Raw genomic sequence first — 20,911 nt, 5'->3', positions numbered from 1 at the left:
GCACCTGTGCACTGAAGGGGACCCTGGGGTGGGGGGGGCAGGGACCTTGGCACCTTGTCCTCTGATCCTGCACCGCCCACAAGGCTTGACGCCCAGGTTGTTTATGGAATGAATGCACGAGCGCAGGGACAGAATTGTGCGTGTGTGTTTGTGTGGCTCTGCGTGCGTGTGTCTGCCATCTATCGCCGTATGTGTGTGAGTGTGTGTCCGTGTTTCTGTGCGTGTCTGCGTGCTGGGCAGTTTTTTGGGTCTGGGTCTCTGTGTGCATCTGCATGTGTCTATAGGTAGAAACACATGGATGTGTATTTCTAGAAATTTCTGAGGATGCATACGTGTATCTGTGTCTGTGGGAATGTGTCTCTGGCTTTCTTCTCTTTTAGTGTGTGTCCTTGTGGGGCTGAGTGTGTGAGAGCTGGGGTCTCTGTGTGTATAGTTGTGTGTGTGTCTATGCATGGGTTCACGGATGTGTGTGTGTGTGTGCGCGCGCGTGTGTGTGTGCGTGTGTGTGTTTGGGTCCCCAAGCGTCTGCCATCGAAGTGGCCCAAAGGCCCCCAGTCCCCTGTGCCGTCTTTTGCAGGACAGCAACTGTCTGGCGGAGCCTGAACCCCTTCTGGGGGGAGGAGTACACCATCCACCTGCCCCTGGATTTCCACCACCTGGCCTTCTATGTGCTGGATGAGGACACGGTGGGGTGTGTCCTGGGGACCCGGGCTGGGCCACCTGAGGGAAGGGGGGCTGCCCCGAAGCACAGTAGCCGCCTGGCCAGCCCTTGCTGCCTGGGCCCGCTGCTTAAGGACTTGGATCTTCCCCTTGTCTACACAGGCACGATGACATCATCGGCAAGATCTCGCTGAGCAGGGAGGCGATTGCTGCTGACCCCCGAGGTGGGCGAAGGCGCAGCCGTCAGCCGGGAGGGCGCAGGGGTGGGCACGCCTGGGGCGGGCATTTGCAAGCGCCTGGCCAGAGGCACAGGGCCTTCAGTGGAAAATGATTTCGGTTGTTGATTTTTTTTAAAACTTAATGTAGTTTATTTACTGAGTAGTTAACTCATTTACATAGTTCAGTATGCAAATAGAGGTATAATTAGCAGTGAAACTGTCCCCCTTGCCACAGCCATTCCATTTCCATCTTCAAGGTTGTCAGCTTCTTGTATGTCCTAGAGAGAGTCTATTTTATTTTTCTAGTGTTTATTTATTTTTGAGAGGGAGAGAGAGTGAGAATGGGGAAGGGACAGAGAGAGAGAGGGAGACACAGAATCTGAAGCAGGCTCTAGGCTCCGAGCTGTCAGCACAGAGCCCGACGCGGCGCTCGAACTCACAAACCGTCAGATTGAGACCTGAGCCAGAGTCGGACGCTTAACCGACTGAGCCACCCGGGCACCCCTGTCTTAGGGGTATTTTAAACATATACAAGCAAGAAACAATAATAGTAGCAGCAGATGCTCACTACTAAGCTTACGCGGAGCTTACTGTGTGCTGAGCACTTTCCAAGTGCTTTTACAGCAATCAGCTCATTTGCTTTCCGTAAGAACCCGGTGAGGTAGGTACTCATTATGCCCACTCCACAGGTGAACATACTGAGGCACAGGGGACTGGTTCTAGAGCTTGCCCAAGATCGCAGAGTTATTAAGTGGGGTGTCCAGGATTTGAACCGAGATTGTCCGAACAATCTTGTGCTCCTAACCCTGCACCGTATGTGTTTGGTTCTCTGCTCCCAGGAATGGCGCCCTGTTACATTCACTGTACTGTACTTTGCCTTTCACTTCGCCACATTCCTTGGAGATCTTTTCCGTATTGGTGCCCGAAGAGCATCCACATTCTTTGATCTTTGGCTTCACGGCACTCTGCTGTGCGGATGTACCATCATTTATTTGGCCGGTTCCTTGTTGATTGGCACTTGGGTTGTTTGATGTCCCTCCCTCGTTCAGACGATGCAGCAGTGAACAGCCTTGTACAAACATGATTTCACACATGTGCAAGTTCTATCAGTCTGATAAATTCCTAGAAGTGGATTTGCTTGGTCATAGAGAACCCCCATGAGCACATTTGAGAGTTATTGCTAAGTGACCCTCTAGGCAGAAGGTAACAGTTTGCCAACAATTACCAAACTTTTTGACCTTGTATCTGCTAGGTAAAAAAATTGCCTCTTCCTGTAGGTTATTTTGTGTTTCTTTATGAATGGGATTGAAAGCCTCTTTACATATTTAAGAGTCACTTTATTTCCTTTTTTTGTTTATCATTTATTTATATCGTACGTGCATTTCCCTCCACTGGGTTGTTTGGTTTTTCTTACTGATTTGTAGGAACTCTTTACATATTAGGCAAATTTAACTCTGTCATATTAGCTGCATTTTTTTCTCCCTTTGTCGCTTATATTTTTGCTTATCATTTCTATCTATGTATAAAATTTGTTTCTTTTTCTCTAGTTAACTTCTTTTCTTTTCTTTTTTTTTTGGCTCTTGATTTTCTGTGACACCTAAAAAAATCTTCCCAAATCTAAGGTTAGAGCATATTTTTTACATGATTCCTTCTAGCAACAATTTGTTTTTCCTTTTTTAAATTCAAGTCTTTGATCTATTTGGAACTTATATCCAGATTCAAGGTATGGAGAGGGATTGAACTTTATTTCTTTTTATCTAGGCGACCGTTAATTGTCTCAACATCAATAATTGAACAATGTATTTTTCCATCAGTGGAGATTCCTTGAACACCTACGTGCTAATCATCATCATCCTCCTCACGGCTCCTATTTAATGAGGGTGCACTATGCGCCAGGCATGATGCTAAGAACGTTATATCGAGTCCTCCCAATGCCACGTGAAGTGTGCGCTAGAATAATCTCGAATACATAGCCGTGGGAAATGAGGTTTGGAGAGGTGAGGGCACTTACCCCTCCTAGAAGTTGCAGCGGTGGGAGTTGAGCCCAGGCTGTGCCTGCTTCCAAAGTCCGTGTTTTCATCCTGTCTGCGGAGCCGTACCCACTATCCACCCAAACATCCACCCAAGAGGGTGGGATTAGGTAAACGAAGTATGAGGCCAAGCTTCAAGGAGCTTATGGGCCAGATAGAGGCACAAAATACATTCACACAGAACAAGGAGTAAGAAAAACAAGGGAAACTGTCTGTCCGTCTGCATGTGGGTGCTTTTTATTTTCTGGAACAGGACGGAAATGTAGGGTGGAGGCATGTCGAATAGCACTGGCAAAACGGTGGCTGAAGATAAGCAGGCAGTGAGGCTAGTGCAGTCAAGGAAGGCTTCCTGGAAGAAGGGGAATGAGTTGGTTCTCGAAGGTGCTTCGGCGAAGGCACTAAGGCGGGTCCCTATAGATTCTCTGCTAGGTCAGCGTACGCCAGGCCAGATGGAGTGCTTGGCGGGTCCCGATTGGAGGGGGACCCCTCCAGAGTCTGGACTTTCTAAACCTGGGGACCCTGTGGAGCTATTGACGGTTCTTGAGCAAGACAATGAAGAGACTGGCACCGTACTCTCAGAGGGTGGAGTGATGGGAAAGATTAGATACATCTTTGGACAGTCTCTGGGCTGGTTCGCAGATGTGGGACCCCGAATAAGCAATCACCATGTTATCTTATGTCCAGAGATAAGCAGCTTCGTGTCGGTTTTGCCACAGAGTGAGTTCAGACAGACGTGACTGTGGAATCAGAGATCGCCGCACACACGAGGACATGGGCCACCCTGGGCGAGATTCAGGAGAAAGAGTAACTACCAGATTTGAACCCACAAAGACTTTAGATTTTATAATTATGATATGCAAAATTTTTAAAGAAATACGATATCTAGATGCACCTGGGTGGCTCAGTTGGTTGAATGTCCAATTCTTGATTTCTGCTCAGGTCAGTCCCCAGGGTTGTGGGATTGAGCCCTGCATCAGGCTCCGAGCTGAGTGTGGAGCCTGCTTGGGTCTCTCTCTCTCTCTCTCTCTCTCTCTCTCTCTCTCCCTCTGTCCTTCTCCCCAACTTGTGCTCTTCTTCACGCACGCTCTAAAATAAAGTAAAAACAAAACAACAACAAAAAGAATAAAATATTTAAATAAATGAAAAAAGGCAATCAGCAGAAAGGGCCAGCAATAATCATAATACACTTGATCTTAGCCAAAAGGGTGAGAAGTGATGCAATAATCATAATAAAATAAAGCAATACATTAAAAAAAATGAGGCACCTGGATGGCTCAGTCGGTTGAGGGTCTGGCTCTTGATTTCAGCTCAGGTCATGATCTTGCTGTTCGTGAGATTGAGCCCCACGTTGGGCTCTGTGCTGGTGGTGCAGAGCCTGCTTCGGTTTCTCATTCTCTCTCCTCCTCTCTGCCCCTCTCCTGCTAGTGCTCTGTCTCAAAATAAATAAAATAAACATTAAAAAAATAGATTGGAAAAGAACTAGATCAAAGTTTTAGATATAGAAAGGAGTCATTGAAATTTAAAACTGAGCGGCTGAGTTCAATAGCAGATCCAGAGCTGACGAGAGACTTGGTGGACTGGAAGAGAGACCTGAAGAAATTATCGAGAGAAACAAGAAGGAAAATATAAAAGAGAAGTTTAGAGACCTGGAACATTATGGAGCAGGTCTAATATCCATTTAATTGAAGTCCGATGAGGAAAGAATAGAGAAAGTTGGAGAGGGAAGTGATTAAAAAAAAGATGACCTGGAATTTTCCAGAATGCAAGGAAGGACATGATTCCATAAGTAGAAATAGCACAGCCTACACTAAGGGGGACAAAAAACAAAACACAAACACACACACACACACACACACACACACACACACACACACAACCATCCTTCCCTACATATGTGGTGAAATTGCAGAACATCAAATACGTGGTCCTTAAAAGTAAAGAGAAAAGGTAGCCCATTTACACAAGGTCAGTTATCAGGCTGAAATGACTTCCCAATAACTACAGTAGAAGCTAGACTTTGGGAGATGATATCTTCAAGGCGTTGAGAGAAATGAGAGACAGGGATGGACTTGACTGATTCGGGCAGAGAGAATGGTCTGGACAGAGGCTGAGAGGTAGGAATGCCCTGGATTTTTTGGAGGGGAGAGTATGTGGGGATTAAACGGCGGAGGCTTTCGTGTACCAGGGTGAAGAGTGTGATGGCACATGGTTAATGGCATTGAACTCTACTGCCTGCATTCGAATCCTAGCTCTGCCCCTCGCCAGCTGCGGAGTCAGGGGCAAAGCTCTTCCTTCGCTCTGCCTCACTTTCCTCGTCTGGAAGTGCGGATGGGTACAGCACCTACCTCAGAAGGCGAGCATGAGGAGCCCATGGCTTAATATATAGTTCGTGTTAATTGAATATTTAAGTTGACACAGTGCCAGGACCTGGCAGGTGCTTAATACACGTGAGCTTCTGTGCCCTCCAGGAATTGACAGCTGGATAGACCTGAGCCGTGTGGACCCGGACGCGGAGGTGCAGGGTGAGGTCTGCTTGGACGTACAGATTCTGGAGGGTGCACGGGGCCGTTGCCTTCGCTGTCACGTACTTCAGGCCAGGTACGGTCATGACAGGGGACGGTGTGGGACTGCTCTGAGAATGAGCGAGACTTTGCTGGAGATCTCCCCCAGCTGTCTTGGCTTTGAAGACCGCCTCACTCCGGGGTGGGGGGGTACTTCTGGGCTCACGACCAGGATCCCTTGGGGGCAAACAGTCCCAGGTTCGCCAGGTTTGCAAATTGCTGGGGTCAGAGCACACGCAAAATCCTGGCTGGGTCCCCAGTGACGAGCAACCAAAGGCCAGACACTCAGGACGGCCAGAGTGCGTATTAACAGAATCCTAAGTGATGGATGCTCCATTCGTACTAGCATAAGCAGATTGCCTTAGGTTGATGACGCGCAGCTTCAGGCTTGTCTGGATCCAGGTGCTCAAGCAGCGACCCCGGGAATCTACAGACCCAGATTTCTTGGCTCTCTTTTGTGTTAGCTTCGTTCTCACGGAGCCTCTCTCCAGCTGAGGGCGGGTAAAGATGACCCAGGGCATCCTACCAGTTTGGCAGCTCCAACTGAAGTAGAACTCTGTCTTGTCACTTCCAGCCAGTGTCCTGGGACTGATTTTTATCGCTCCAATCTGGGGCACAGACCTATCTCTAAACCGATTACACGGACACTGGCTGGTCAGGCCTGGGTCCCACACCCATCCCCGGAGTGGAAAGAGGGATCAGCCTATGTAACTTACAAGAGCTGGGAGAGAGAGAGGGGAGGTCTTGTCCCAAAGAAACAAGAGAAGAAAGACGGATGCAGGACCGGCAAACCCCACAGATGACTGCCCAGCTCGTGGGCTATCCCTCTTCCCTCCTGCCTGTTAGCACCCTGAAATCCCCTTCTCTCTCCCTCAGCGCCCCCCCATCACTCTGCTTCCTTAAATACGACCATCCCTTCCCCCCTAATCTCCCATCTTCTCTTTCTGCCGTGTTTTCACATCTTAGTCCCACAACCCTCACTTCTGGACCGATCCACACTCAGGTTGGGGAAGACCTCTGTTTCTAGTTTGCTGTGTGACCTTAAAGCTCTTCTTGCCCTCTCTGTGCCTCTCCCACCATCTCCAGGTTTCCGTCTGCAGCTGGGGCTCCCTGGAGTCAGGATGGAGTACCAGGGGGTCAGGGGACAGGCTAAAGGACTGAACGTGGGACGGGGGCTCCTCATCTGCTTTGTGCGAGCGGCCTCCTCCCCAGCCACAAGGCCGTGCAGCATCCTTGCAAACAGGAGAGGGACTGATTGCTGTCGCTTAGCAACGGGGCTGGCTCCTAGGAAACCGAGGGAGGCTTCGGATGCCAAGTAGGGGTGGGAGAGGAGCAGCAGGAAGAAGCAAGCAGCCCCTGGTGGGGGGCTGTCACTGGATTTGGGGGACCTCAGAAAGGAGGGGTTGGGGCAGCTCACTGAGGTGAGACTCTGGGTTGTCATGGCAACCAGAGACAGGGGGTCCTTGCCTCATGCCTTTTCTTGGGTCCTAGGCAAGGCGTGGGTATGACTCCTTGTTGAATGGATGAGTGAATGAATGAGTGAATGCGCGAGTGAATGGACAGAGTGCTCACATCCTGTCAGCTGCTAAGCCTTTTTTATACTCATGTCATCCAAGCCTTAACCCTCTGAGGTTGGTCTGTTATTATTTCCATTTTCTAGATGAAGAAACTGAGGCTCAAGGAGGTGAAGTGACATTTCCCAGTGTCACCCAGTCAGGGAATGGCGGAGCCAGGCCCTGGCATCCAGTCTCCTATCTGGGGGCTTCAGGGAAACTGAGGCTCCCTTCCCACTTCCCACGGCATCTTTGCCTCCTGGGCTTTGCGATTCAGGACTCTACCCTTCGGTGCCTCCATTTCCTCATCTGGAAAATGGGGGCAGAGGGTAGCACCGGGCGACAGGGAGATATGGGTTCGGACGGGCAGGGTGGGGGTGTTCTTTGCCAGGTCCCTACAACGAGCAGTTCACCACCTTGGAAGCCAGAGGCGTTTGCATGGTCGTCCCGGAGCCCCTTTGCCAAGGCCCAGCTTGGGTCTTCGTCCTTGAGGGTCCCGCATCCCTCACACCGCATCTGTCTCCAGGGACCTCGCCCCCCGCGATGTCACCGGCACGTCTGACCCATTCGCACGCGTGTTCTGGGGCAGCCAGAGCTTGGAGACCTCAGTGAGTGGTGGTGTGGGCCCCGGGAGGGCGGGCATCACGACGGGCCCTCCTCAGCCCCCCTCCCCCCCCCCCCCCCCCCCAGACCATTAAGAAGACCCGCTTCCCACACTGGGACGAGGTGCTGGAGCTTCCGGAGCTGCCAGGGGCCCCAGCCCCACTGCGGGTGGAGCTCTGGGACTGGGACATGGTGGGCAAGAACGACTTCCTGGGCATGGTGAGCACCCCCCACACCGTGGCTTCCCACCGCCTCCAGGAGGGAAGGGGAGGGGAGCTGGGCTGTGCATCCTGGGGTCTGGAAGGCTAGATGTGAAGGCTCTCTCAGCTGGCCCCTTGGCCAAGCCTGAGCCATGGGGTCCCAGGGCCCCATTGTACAGGTGGGGAGACTAAGGTTCTCCAAGGGGCCAGGAACCTGCCCAAGGTCACGGGACAGGCCCGGATTCTCATTCGAGAGTGAGAGTACCCAGGATGACTGTGTGCTAAGTGCGTCTCCAGCTTAATCCCGTTATGTACCTTCAGTGGTTCATGCAGAGAAGTTGAGTGGTTTTCCCAAGGCCGTATGACTAATAAATGGCAGAGCCAGGGTCTGAGTTCAGGTTTCTCTGACACCAGAATCTCAGCCTCCGGAAGCATCGGGCTCAAGGTCTTTTCTCTTGGGACCTCAGTTTGCCCATCTGTAAAATGGGCGCGATTGTCCCTGCCTCTCAGTGGCAGTGCTTATAGAGTCAGGGCTGACAGGTTTTTTTGTTTGTTTAAAAATTTTTAAATGTTTATTTGTTTTTGAGAGAGAGAGAGAGAGAGAGAGCAAGGAAGCAGGGGAGGGGCAGAGAGAGAGGGAGACACAGAATCCGAAGCAGGCTCCAGGCTCTGAGCTGTCAGCACAGAGCCTGACATGGGACTCGAACCCATGAACTGTGACATCATGGCCTGAGCCAAAGTTGGATGCTTAACCTACTGAGCCACCCAGGCGCCCCTGGGCTGACTGTTTTTAAAAGGAGACAAGATTAGAGCCAGTTGTAGAGAGGCTGGGTACGCACAGCCTTGGAAGGGGGAATGTAAACGGGGCAGCTGCTTTGGAAATCGGTCCGGCCGTTCCTCAAACGGTTAAAGACGGTTACCACGTGCCCCGTGGCAGTTCCGCTCCTAGGTACGCGCCAAAGGGAAGTGAAAACATATGCCCACACAAACCCAGACGTCCGTGCACAGGTGAATGAATACATAAAGCGTAGTGGGTCTGTGTGAGGGACCGTGACTCCGCCGTAAGCAGGACTGGCGCACTGGCGCCTGCTACCTCGCGGGTGAATCTTGAAAACCTGCTAAGAGCAGGAAGCCAGGCCAATAAACCCACGTTATGTGATTCCAATTCTAGGAGGTGTCTGGAGTGGGTGGAGGTGTGAGGACAGAAAGTAGATCAGTGGTTGCTGGATCTAGGGGTGCAGGTGGGACGTGGGGAGGGACAGCTAATGGGTACAGGCTTTGCCGGGGGGGGGGGGGGAGCTGATAGAAAATGTTCCGGAATCAGTGGTGATGGTTGTACAACTCTGTGAATAGGCTGAAAAATTGTATGGAATGCAAAGTATATCTTTATAAAGTTATTAAAAAAGGGGGGGGAGGCTCGGGGGCCTCCTGCTTTGTCTTTGTGATTTGTGTCCCCAAACAGAGCGGAAAATGCTCTCAGTCCAGACATGTTGTCTGGAGCGGCTGTGTGACCTGGGGCAAGTCGCTGTCTCTTCCAAACCTCAGTTTCCCCAACTGGAAATTAAGTGGGAAGCCCTCAGAGCCCTGGCAGGAGCTAATGATTTGGGCCTGGGGGAGGCAAGGCGGGTATGGTAGGGGGCGGGGTGGTGGCCCTTGCTAGGCTGCGCCTCCCCTCCTTGGGTGGTCCGGGCTCTTCCAGGCTGGGTGGGCGGGGCCTGGGCGGGCCGGGCTGGGTGGGCGGGGCCTGGGTGGGCGGGGCCTGGGCGGGGCCGGGCCGGGCTGAGCCGAGGCTCTGTGTCCGCCCGGCAGGTGGAGTTCGCCCCGCCCGTCCTGCAGCGGAGCCCACCCAGTGGCTGGTTCCGGCTTCTGCCCTTCCCCAGGGCCGAGGAGGATTCTGGGTAAACGTGGGTGCGAAGGGAGGGGGTCGGGCCGAACTCGAGTTGAGTGCTTGGCGGGCAGGGCCTCGTGGGTGCCCCCGTCAGCCCGTAAGCTGCCACCGTGTCACTCATTTAACCCGCGTCTGTCTCACTCTGTGTGTTTACTTCCGTCCGGGTGGGTTCACCTCATACCCGTCCGCCTGTTTGGATGGGAACGGGCCCGTTGTCACGAGGCGGGGTGTGTTCACAGCCCTGGGTCCCTCCGCACCTGTCCACGCCTGTCCCCATCGTCCGCTCTGTGCACTTTCCACTGGCCACACTGCTTTTATTTTTATTGATTTTTCATTTTGTAAAGTTTACTTATTTATTGGGAGGGGAGGGGCGGAGAGAGAGGGCGAGTCCCAAGCAGGCTGTCAGCGCAGAGCCTGAAGGGGGGGGGGGGGGGGGGGGGGGGGGGGGGNGGGGGGGGGGGGGGGGGGGGGGGGGGGGGGGGGGGGGGGGGGGGGGGGGGGGGGGGGGGGGGGGGGGGGGGGGGGGGGGGGGGGGGGGGGATGGTTCAGACTCACGAACCGAGAGATCGTGACCCGAGCCGAACCCAAGGGCCGGGTGCTCAACCCACCGAGCCACCCAGGCGCCCCAGGGCCTCGCTGTTTGCATCGACTTCACCTGTCCGTCCCTGTTGATCCCCGTGAGGACTGGTGTCTCGTTGGCCAGTATCCACATCTGCGTTCACCCCTGCGTGTCCCGGCCGCCCGCGCCTGTGCGGACCTACCTGATGCGCCCTCTGCTGTGATCTGACCCCGGCAGGGGGACCCTGGGTGCCCTGCGGCTGAAGGTGCGCCTTGTCGAGGACCGCGTCCTGCCCTCCCAGTACTACCAGCCGCTCAGGGAGCTGCTCGTGGCGTGTGTGCAGGGCCCGGCAGAGGTGGGTGCGCGGCCTCCCTGCCTCGGAGAGCCCTCCCTGCGCTCGTTTGCTTTCGGGGCCCTGGGCCACCTCTCCTGCTTCCTGTCCTTGCCCAGGAGGACGCTACTAGTCCCCTGGCTGTGCTGGAGGACCTGACCTCCGGGGACTGCCGCCAGGACCTGGCCACCAAGCTGGTGAAGCTCTTTCTAGGCCAGGGCCTGGCCGGGCCCTTCCTGGACTATCTCACTCGGCGCGAGGTGACCCGGACCAGTGAGTTGACTGCATGAGCCCCACACCTCACTCCTCAAGGACGGGAGAAACGGGGAGCCTCAGGCAGAGGCCAGGGGCCCCCGTGTGTGGATGGGGGCGTCCTTGCCCTGTGCGCCGCCAGCCAGTGGGGAAGCCGTCCCCAGTGCGGCTCCCGAACCGTGTGACCTTAGGCAGCTCCTTTAACCACTCGGGGCCCCTGTAGTGTGGACAGAGCTGCTGTTGCAGCTCTCCGGGGTTCCTGAGGCTGCAAGAGTCATGACTCCTACCTTGGGTGGGCGGGGCGAGGCGGGTGGAGCCTCCAAATCCCAACAGGCACTTCCCTCCGTCCCCCCAGCCGACCCCAACACCCTCTTCCGCTCCAACTCCCTGGCATCCAAGTCAATGGAACAGTTTATGAAGGTGAGAAGGCAAAGGCCCCGTGGGGCCTGGTGGCGGCTTCTTCAAGGGGACTCCGTTTCCAGTGCTTCCCGGGACCCCAGAGCTTGGCTGGCAGGTGGCTCTGGGTCACCCGGGTGGCGGAGCTGGGACGCTGGTGGCTGGTGCCTGGCACCGCGATGGACCCCCCACCCCCACCCCCGCACTCTTGGGCACGCCCCAGCCTCGCTCTGCGCCTCTCCCTGCCTGCTCCCCACCCCTCCCGGCCCCTGGCTCCTGGGCACGCCCCAGCCTCATCCTCAACCCCGCCCCACGTGGTGCCCCTGCCCCCAGCTCGTGGGCATGCCTTACCTGCACGAGGTCCTGAAGCCGGTGATTAACCGCGTCTTCGAGGAAAAGAAATACGTGGAGCTGGACCCGTGCAAGATAGACCTGGGTCGTACCAGGTGAGCAGAGCCTGAGGGCTGAACCCCAACCCTCTGAGAGCCCCCTCGCCCGCCCGGGGCCCTGTCAGGCTGAGTCTGCGCCTGTGCCAGCCGCCGCACCCTCCCTCTGGCACAGCTGCTCGCGAGTGCGGCGTTCGGGCAGAGAGCCTCTGCCGTGAGCACCGAGCTCTGCAGGCGGGGTGGTGGGGTGGTTATGGGCAGGACTCGGGAGCTGAGCTCCTGGGTTCAAATCCCGGCTCTGAGGTGGGCGGGATGGACCCTGCACCTGCGTGGGAATGAGAACGAAGGGAACAAGAACATCACACGTAGCAAAGTGCTATTCCACTCACCATGCACTCAACAGAACCGTTGTTGAGGACCTACTGCGTGCCAGACACGGGCTGAGCGCTGATTCACAGCGGGGAATAGGTGGGCGCAAGCCCCTCTTCTAGCGGGAGGTAGTCAACTAAAGAAGGTTATTGCAGGTGATCTGTGGAATGGAGGAAGATGGAGCAGGTGGGGGTTGTGGGAAGTGCCAGGAGAGGGGGAGGGGCTTGCAATAGTCCATAGCGGGGTCACAGGGAAGGGCTCACAGAGAAGGGGACATTTCAACAAAGACTTGAAGGAGCTGAGGGAGGGAGGCATGCGCAGATCCGGAGGAAGCGAATCCCAGGCAGGGGGAACAGTAAGTGCAAAGGCCCTGAGGTGGGAACGTGTGTCCAGCATGTCCATGCTGACGAGGCACCAAACCAGGGTGTGTGATGATATGGGATGGGGAAGGGATGGCCTCTTTGAGGAGGGCACATTTAAGCTAAATGTGTGCGCAAGAGCATCCCAGACAGAGAGAACAGCACGTACAAAGGCCCTGGGGCAGGAATGAGCTTAGTGTGTTTCAGCAGCAGCAAGAAGCCGGGAAGGCAGGGAGGGCAGGAGGGGAGGTGATGGGGGTGGAATGGGAAGGTGTGTATTCCCAGCTCAGCGGGGGCTGGTGGAGGGTTTTGAGCAGACAGATGCTGGCCTCTAAGGCACAGCCACTCCGTTTCCCCAGGAGAATCTCCTTCAAGGGTGCACCCTCGGAGGAGCATGTGCGGGAGGCCAGCCTGGGGCTGCTGACCGGCTACCTGGGATCCATCGTGGACGCCATTGTGGGCTCCGTGGAGCGCTGCCCGTTCGCCATGCGCCTCGCCTTCAAGCAGCTGCGGCGGCGCGTGGAGGAGCGCTTCCCCCAGGCTGAGTACGAGGTGGGCACCTTCCCACGGAGCAGGTGGGGAGACTGAAGCTGGGGAGGGGTGTAGCTTGTCCAGGGTCATGCGGAGAAGCGGGGCGGAGGTGGGACCGAACCTGGGTCTGGGTAAGGGAGGCAGTAATAATGATAATAATAATCATAATAATAATGGCAGCAGCTAATGCTATATAGAGCCCTTACCATGGGTTGGACCTACTCTTACATATGCATTACATTATCTCATCTTCATATCCACCAGTATTCTCCCATTTTACAGAGGAGGAAACAGAGGCCCAGAGAGGTTAAGTTAAATGGCTAGGTTGCTGGGATAGGCACCCATCTACGCACGCTGGCTTCTGAATCTGCAGCCAAAACCACCAAATAATAGAGTCTGGCACGAAGTAAGTGCTTCTTAAATTCAGCTATGAGAGAGAGAGAGAGAGCATGCTGGCACACAGTAGGTGCTTCGTAGCAGACGAATAGCCTAAAGATAAATCCCCGCACGTGCTAGGGCTTTGCCAATATTGACATAAAAGGTGAGGACGCAGGTGCTGCAGGCCTGGGGAAGGGGAGATCAATGAGCAAAGTGGTCAAGCTGTGGGGCAGTAGGGCGTCGCGGGGACTCTGGCAAATTGGCGCTCCCACAGCTTGTCTTAAGGGGGCAGACAATCAGTTATTGCCATGCAGGAATGGGGACCCAGCATTGCCAGATCTTCAGAGCTTCTTTTCTCCGCCCCCCTTTTTTAAATGTTTATTTTATTTTTGAGACAGAGACAGAGCACAAGCACGGGAGGGGCAGAGAGAGAGGGAGACACAGAATCCGAAGCAGGTTCCAGGCTCCGAGCTGTCAGTGCAGAGCCCGATGTGGGGCTTGAACTCTTGAACTGAGAGATCATGACCTGAGCCGAAGTCGGCGCTCAACCGACTGAGCCACCCAGGCGCCCCACAGTTTATTTTTGAAAGCCAACCTTCTGGATTTTGCGTGAGATCTCTCATTTTTTAAATGTTGGTACTAATGCACCTAAAAACGACAGCACGACAACACTTTGAGCCAATTATTACGTGTCTGCAGCTGGGCTGCCGGTGGGTCACCAGTTTGAGCTCCCCTCGTTTAATGGTCAGCAAGCCTTCTGAGGTGGCTGCTGGCCTCACTTACAGATGACATCAAATCAGGCTCTTATGTAGCGCTGATGTAGTAGAAGTGCAGGGGGCACCTGGGGGGCCCAGGCGGTTCATCCACCGACTCTGGCTCAGGTCATGATCTCACAGTTCGTGGTTTCGAGCCCCGCGTTGGGCTCTGTGCTGACAGCTCAGAGCCTGGAGTCTGCTTCAGATTCTGTGTCTCCCTCTCTCTCTGCCCCTCCCCTGCTCATACTCTGTCTCTGTCTCTTTCTCTCAAAAATAAACATTAAAAAAAAAATTAAAAAAAAAAGGAAGTGCGGACTGGGGGTTCACTTTGCGGGGGAACCTAGACCTGCTAAATGTTGGGAGATGTGACAGCCCAGCCCCCAGAGCCTGAGTTAAGAGCCCTCGATCATACCATACTTCTCCCCACTTTCTGCTTACAGATCGGGAAACTGAGGCACAAGGAGGGAAAGAGCCTTGGCCAAGGGTTGTGGACTCAAAGTTAGGCCTCTGGTCTCCCAGTGGGGGTCCCTCCCTTCTCCTCTCAGCTCCCGCCGAGGAGTGAGCTCTGGGCCTCCAAACTGGGACGTCGCTTGATTTACGCCCCACTTTGCCAGGCTGTCGTCTGGACTAGAGGTGCTAAGTGGGACAGAGCTGTGACGGCGGGGGGAGGGGAGGGGGAGGCCAGACAGCCTGGCACGTGTGGGGGGCCTAGTATCAGTGACACCCAAGTGTCCCCCGGTCTTTTGCTCCCATGGCGGGGGCAGAGGCCATGGCAGGGACTTTCTGAGACCCATGAGGGTGGACAGGGTCACGGAGACCCTGGGGAAGCCCTTTCCCCGCCGTTCTGACACCTATTCCTCCTTAAGCAAGGAGGAAGTCGAAGAGCTGATACCGAAGACTACAGTTACCCCGGAATATGGCAGTTGAGGGGGTGGGGGCCTCGGGGACAGCTCAGGGCTCCAGATGCGCGCGGCTGGGTGCAGTGTCAGGCAGGGTTCACGGTCAGGGCAGAGGTGCCGTGGGAAGTAGGCAGGCACCCAGGGACGCTATTGTCTCATGTGCGAATACAAACCCTAAATAAATCCTGAGGCACATCTTTGGGCTAAATCTAGCTGGGTAAGTGTGAAGGGCGGTCGGGGAGTGATATGGGGAGAGCCAGACGCACCCGGATAAAGGCACACCCTCTCTCTGGGGTCCCTCTGCCGGAGCTGTGGGGACCAGCCTTATCTGCAGGTGGGCCGGGCCCGGGGCTCACACAGAGGGGGCACCACACTTTACAGTTTGTAGGAGGCAGAGGCTGGGGCTGGGGGTGCACACAGGGTAGACTCAGGAGCCAGCTGAACTGGGTTCGCTCCTGAGCCTCAGGTTCCTCATCCAGAAAATGGGGATAGCAGCCCCTACTGCATAGGACTGTTGGTAGTTTAGATCAGTTCCTGACACTCAGCAAGGGCTCCACCGTAGCTTAGGACTGAAGGCACGAGAGTGTGACGAAGAGCTGCAAGTTCAGGTTCACGCCTGGGCTCACATCTTGGCCCTGCCACTGACAGCTCTGTGGCCTTGGGCAAGTGGCCTTCTCTCTCTCGGCTTCAGCTGCCTTCTCTGTAAAAGGGAGATCTCATCCCTCCGAGGGTGGGTGTTAAACAAAATGTATGGAGAGGTACCTGGCGTGTTGCTGTTCTAATCATCAATCATAGATCTGGATTGAATTCTGACCCCTCTACCTATCAGCTGTGTGACCTCAGGTCAGTCACTGGGCGTCTCTGAATTTCTGCTTCCTCCTCCGTGAGAGGGGATAATGACGGTGCTTCCTTTACAGAGCTGTACCCTTAGCACAGTGCTCGGCACAAAGCAGACTCTGAGGATGTTTGGCTAAAGCTGATAGTGTGGGATTGGTATTGTTACTCTGTTTTCTGGGGGCGGGGGCGGGGGGGGGACTGAGGTCCAGAGAGAAAAAGCCGGCTTGGCAGACCAATGTGATCTCATGGTCCGCCTCCCATCCTCCTTTCCCTTGCACCACCAATGCATCGTCCTTGCTGCCTCAGTTTCCCCATCTGGGATGTGGGTTTGGGGGGCTCTTCTCACCTGCCGCTCCTCTTGGCAGGATGTGAAGTACCTGGCCACGAGTGGCTTTCTGTTCCTGCGATTCTTTGCACCTGCCGTCCTCACCCCGAAGCTGTTTGACCTCCGCGACCAGCATGCGGACCCCCAGACCAGCCGCTCGCTGCTACTTCTCGCCAAGGTGCTGAAAGTAGAGTCCCACATCCTGGGGGTGCTTAGCCAGGGAAAAGCACAGGAACAGAGCTTGAAGGCCAAACCTGCCGAAATGGTTTGAGACCCAGAGAAACCCGTCTGAAATACCCATTAGCTTTCCCTCCTGAATGTGAAGGCATTTGTTACATTAGCCAATTTCTTCTCCTGAAATGAAAATTCTACTCTTTCAGGAGGGAAGTGGGAAGCAGGCTAGAAGTCATTTACACCTTAGTATGAATTAGGCCATCATTTGCAAAGTGACCATATTTTGACGTTCTTTTTTTTAAGTTTTTATTCATTTAAGCAACTTCCAACAGGGGGCTTGGACTCACAACCCCAGGTCACACACCTTTTTCCTTAGAGAGAGAGAGGAAGAAAGTGCAAGTGGGGGAGGGGCAAAGGGAAAGGGAGAATCTCAGTCTCCACGCCCAGTGCAGAGCCTGATGCAGGGCTTGATCTCACAACTGTGAGATCATGACCTGAGCCAAAATCAAGAGTTGGACACTTAACCAACTGAGCCACTCAGACGCCCCAGGAGTCACACGCTCTTCTGACGGAGCGAGCCAGGAGCCCCATATTTTGAGGTTCTGACGGGCTCCAAAGCACATGTGATAGGGTCAGGCAGTCCTGGGTGGGGGAACTGAGCTCTGCAGGGAATGGCGAGGGGTCTGGGGGTGCGCATCTGTCCCCAGGGAGGGGTAGATATGACCCTCCTCCTTTTGGTGAGCACTGATTTGGGAGTTAAGGACTTAGGTGTGCTGATCTGGGTCCACAGAAGGCCCTGCCCCCTGCAGTGACCTTGGCTTCTTCGCTCCAGGCCGTGCAGAGCATCGGAAACCTGGGCCAGCAGCTGGGCCAGGGCAAGGAACTCTGGATGGCCCCCCTACACCCCTTCCTGCTGCAGAGTATCCCACGTGTGAGAGACTTCCTGGACCAGCTGGCGGACGTGGATGGGGGGGAGGGTGAGTTCCCGTGTTTCTGCCACTCTACTTGGCCTTGGGACCTGCCCTTGCTCCTCCCCTTCCCCCCACAGCACCGGGACTATGGACCTGTGGGTCAGCTAGTCAGTCAACTAACACTTCCTGGCCCATACTGTGCCAGGTCCCAGAGAGGAGCAGAGCTCAGGCCCCATCCTCCAGGCCAGTGTGGCGATGTGGGTGGGCACTGTCTATTACAGGGGGTCACGCCATCAAAAAATATCTATTACGTGCTTACTAGACACCGTTCCAGGTGCTAGGGAACAGCAGGGAATGAGACAGAAGGAAGTCCCTCTCTCGTGGAAGTTTTATTCTAATGGGGGCCACAGGCTGTAACCAAGATGAGTTAGCAAATAATACAGTGTGTTAGGGAGTGATCGGTGTGGGAGAAGAAATAAAGGAAGGAGGAGAATGCTGGGGTGGGGGGTGGTAGTTTGGACTTTTAGATAGGGTGGCCACAAGTGGCCTCACTAGGGCGCTATTAGAGCACAGACTGAAGGAGACAGAGGGCAAGCCATGGAGATCCAGGGGAAGAGTATTCCAGGCTAGGAAGCGCATGTGCAAAGGCCCTGAGGTGGGGACAGAGAGCGACAGCGAGGAGTCAATGTAGAAGAATGAATGGCAGGGAGCAAAGGAGAGGTGAGGGCCAGATTGTGGGCGGCTTCATAAGCCGCTGGAAGGATTGGAGGCTCGATGTGGGGTGAAATGGGGCATGGGACACGTTTCAGCAGAAGACTTGGGGTTAAGTCTGCATCACAGTGTGGGGCCCAGGTCGACAGAGAGTTGGGTGCGAGTCAGATAGGTGCACCTGTCAGAATGTGGCGCCCTGGTGCCTGTGTCTGGGCTCCCCAGGTGGCTAGATCCTGGGCCCTCCCTGGACTGACTTCATAAGGCATGCCTCCCCACACCCCTGCTGGCTGCCTGCACCGCCCCCTGTGGGGCTCCAGGGGAGGGATCCTCAAGATCGACTTCTCGCTCCCCGCCCCCCGCCGTTCACCCCGCGGCCCCTAGGGGGCAGAGAATCCCGCTCGTCCATAGAGGCCCTGGGCGCATCTGCAGGGGCAGGTTGAGCCGGGATATGAGGGTTCACTGTCCCCCCTCCCCGTTTCCCAGAGGCTGGGGGCCCGCCCCGGGCGCTGGTGGCCCCCTCGGTGATTGTCCGCGAAGGTCACCTGCTGAAGCGCAAGGAGGAGTCCGCCAGCCTGGCCACACGCTTTGCCTTCAAGAAGCGCTACTTTCGGCTCAGCGGGGAGACTCTGTCCTACTCCAAGGGCCCTGAGTGGCAGGTGGGACCCCAGCCCGCAGCGGAGGGGTCTCCCGAGGCGGGCTCCCTTGCAGAGCCGCCTCTTTGCACGCAGGGGGAAACTGAGGCCCAGGAATGGGGCAACGAACTTAGCAAGTCCAAGCTCTCAGGCCAGGCCCTGCTCACACCTTTGGGCCTGGGGGGCACGGGACAGGCGCATGCGTGCGCCCACTCCCCATCGACGTCCCTCAGAAGGCCCCTGGTGGCGCCCCGGCCGGCCTTCCCAGACGCGAACACGACACGCAGGGGACAGGGGGACACGCAGGGGACAGGGGGCGCAGACAAGGCTCTCCTGCCCTGAGACGTTCCCGCCCCGGCCTGGGCCCATGTGCCATCCCACCCCCATAAAACGGGGTCTGCTCGCCCAGAGGCCCGTGCCTGGCTGCCTAGGCGCGCACACGCAGACGTTTGTTCACTCAGCCATGCATCAAACATTTACGGAGCGCCGACTGTATACCGCACAGTGTTCCAGGCACCGGACGTACAGTAGTAAACGAGGCGTCACATCCGTGTTCTCCCGGGGTCGCCATTCAAATCCAGCACCAACTCAAGCAGGCCTGGGACTGACACACTTCTGTGCACGCACACCCGTGAATAATGGCGGGCCCTGGGCCGCATTGTTTCTGCCTTGTCAGCAGAGCATAGATTCTAGGGTTCCAATGCCTGGGTTCCGATTCGGGCGCCCCACCTCGGGGGCGGGGGGGGGGTCAAGGGACCTCCTGTGCGCGCAGGCTCAGCCTCACGCCTCTGTGGAAGTTGATGGACGCGGCGAGCTCGGGGCTCGCCCGGGGGCCGGGTCGGCGGTTGCTCTGCTGTTTGGTGATGACGAGGGGACTGATGCCCGAGAAGGTCGTGGGTTTCCGAGAGAGCGATGGGGCAGGGCTGGGGCGGGGCGGGGACGTGCACCCAGATCACAGACCCGCGGGCTGGAGGGGCCCAGGGTCCCCGGGCCGCTGGCACCCCGGCGCGCCCTGCAGCGACAGTCCTGTCTCCCAGATGCGCTCCTCCATCCCGGTGTCGCACATCCGCGCCGTGGAGCGCGTGGACGAGGGCGCCTTCCAGCTGCCGCACGTGATGCAGGTGATTGCGCAGGATGGTGCGGGCGCCCTGCACACCACCTACCTCCAGTGCAAGGTGAGGCGCCGCCAGGATGGGGCCGGAGGGCGTCCCCTGGGTCGCACCCCACCCCTGACCGCCACCCCCCAACCCCGACTCCCTGCAGAATGTGAACGAGCTCAACCAGTGGCTGTCGGCCCTGCGCAAGGCCAGCGCCCCCAACCCGGACAAGCTGGCCACCTGCCACCCCGGGGCCTTCCGCAGCTCGCGCTGGACGTGCTGCCTCCAGGCCGAGCGCTCAGGTGAGGGGCGGGGCGGACTCGGGCTCCGCCCTCCCTGGCTGTCAGTCAGCGGGAGTCCCGCCTCCTGAGCTAGCGGTGCAACCCCGGGCAAGTTACTTGACCTCTGCGCGCCTCGCGCTCTTCAAGCCGGAAGTGGGGTTGACAGCACTGCCTGCCTCCCTGGGCTGTGGTGAGGATGCAGTGTTCCAAGCGTTATGTGTGAGATATTTTTTCAAGCACCTTCTGTGTGCCAAGCGTCCAGTGGTCCACGGACATCAAGGTTGCTCTAATGAAGACCAGTGAATAGCCAGACAAGTGTACTACGGTCTTATAACTACCAAGTTGAGGCTTTTGAGACTCCAGGGAATGCCTCTGACCCAGCCGCAGGGTAGGAGATCAAGGAGGGCTTCCTGGAGGAGGTGCTGTTGCGACAGGACCTGAAAAGTAGGCTTTAAGCAGTGAGGCTGGAGACTGGGATGGGGAAGGACGTGCCATAGGCAGGGCCAAGCGCCCGAGCAAAGGCCTGGAGGCGGCGCCAGGAGGGCTGAAGGGTCCGAAAGGGTCTGTGTGGCTGGACTGCGGGAGGAGGCTGGAGGGAGGCGAGGCTACTGCTCTGCTGTGCCAGGGTGCGGGCATTGGGGCTTTGAAGGAAGTAGCGGGTGGGAAGAGCGATTTTAGACGCAGAACGGTCTGGGCTCGGCGACCCTGTGCCCTGGGGGCTTCTGGGGGGGGCGACGGGAGACGGTACTGATGGCGCCATGTCCTCCTCAGCCGCTGGCTGCAGCCGCACACACTCGGCCGTCACCCTGGGGGACTGGAGTGACCCGCTGGACCCTGACGCTGAGATCCAGATGGTGTACCGGCAGCTGCTCCTGGGGCGCGACCAGCTCAGGTGGGTGCACCCCCATTCCACTTCCCCCGCTGTGACCCGCCAGGCCAGCCGTCCCCCCGCCCCCATGGTCTCCCATGTTCATTTATTCAGTCTTTCCCCCGTGGTCAGCTGACCTGCTGCTGC

At 56.4% G+C, this 20,911-nt stretch overlaps 1 protein-coding gene and 1 long non-coding RNA gene across 2 annotated transcripts in view; one reads left to right on the top strand and one right to left on the bottom strand.

Moving 5' to 3' along the window:
• RASAL1 (RAS protein activator like 1) overlaps nt 1-20,911 on the top strand; it is a 28,583-nt gene that overhangs the window by 5,933 nt on the left and 1,739 nt on the right. The window contains exons 3-19 of the mRNA XM_039255143.1: nt 578-691; nt 823-884; nt 5,377-5,506; nt 7,549-7,630; nt 7,713-7,844; nt 9,635-9,723; nt 10,510-10,627; nt 10,723-10,876; nt 11,211-11,275; nt 11,585-11,697; nt 12,725-12,917; nt 16,131-16,268; nt 17,097-17,241; nt 18,370-18,542; nt 19,556-19,693; nt 19,782-19,917; nt 20,668-20,788. Coding sequence (XP_039111074.1) covers nt 578-691; nt 823-884; nt 5,377-5,506; nt 7,549-7,630; nt 7,713-7,844; nt 9,635-9,723; nt 10,510-10,627; nt 10,723-10,876; nt 11,211-11,275; nt 11,585-11,697; nt 12,725-12,917; nt 16,131-16,268; nt 17,097-17,241; nt 18,370-18,542; nt 19,556-19,693; nt 19,782-19,917; nt 20,668-20,788 — 2,103 coding nt within the window. The remainder of the gene's footprint in view (nt 1-577; nt 692-822; nt 885-5,376; nt 5,507-7,548; nt 7,631-7,712; nt 7,845-9,634; nt 9,724-10,509; nt 10,628-10,722; nt 10,877-11,210; nt 11,276-11,584; nt 11,698-12,724; nt 12,918-16,130; nt 16,269-17,096; nt 17,242-18,369; nt 18,543-19,555; nt 19,694-19,781; nt 19,918-20,667; nt 20,789-20,911) is intronic.
• Nucleotides 3,128-3,835, bottom strand: LOC120247353. Its single transcript, XR_005532287.1, has 2 exons — nt 3,801-3,835; nt 3,128-3,689 (listed from the first exon to the last, which is right to left on the bottom strand). It is a non-coding gene; the product is annotated as an uncharacterized LOC120247353 (long non-coding RNA).

This window comes from Hyaena hyaena, unplaced genomic scaffold (genome assembly GCF_003009895.1).
Source record: "Hyaena hyaena isolate Hyena2069 unplaced genomic scaffold, ASM300989v1 scaffold_0, whole genome shotgun sequence".
Classification (NCBI taxonomy): domain Eukaryota; kingdom Metazoa; phylum Chordata; class Mammalia; order Carnivora; family Hyaenidae; genus Hyaena; species Hyaena hyaena.
The sequence above is the reverse complement of the archived record's forward strand: the minus strand, read 5'-3'. Positions and strand labels throughout refer to the sequence as shown.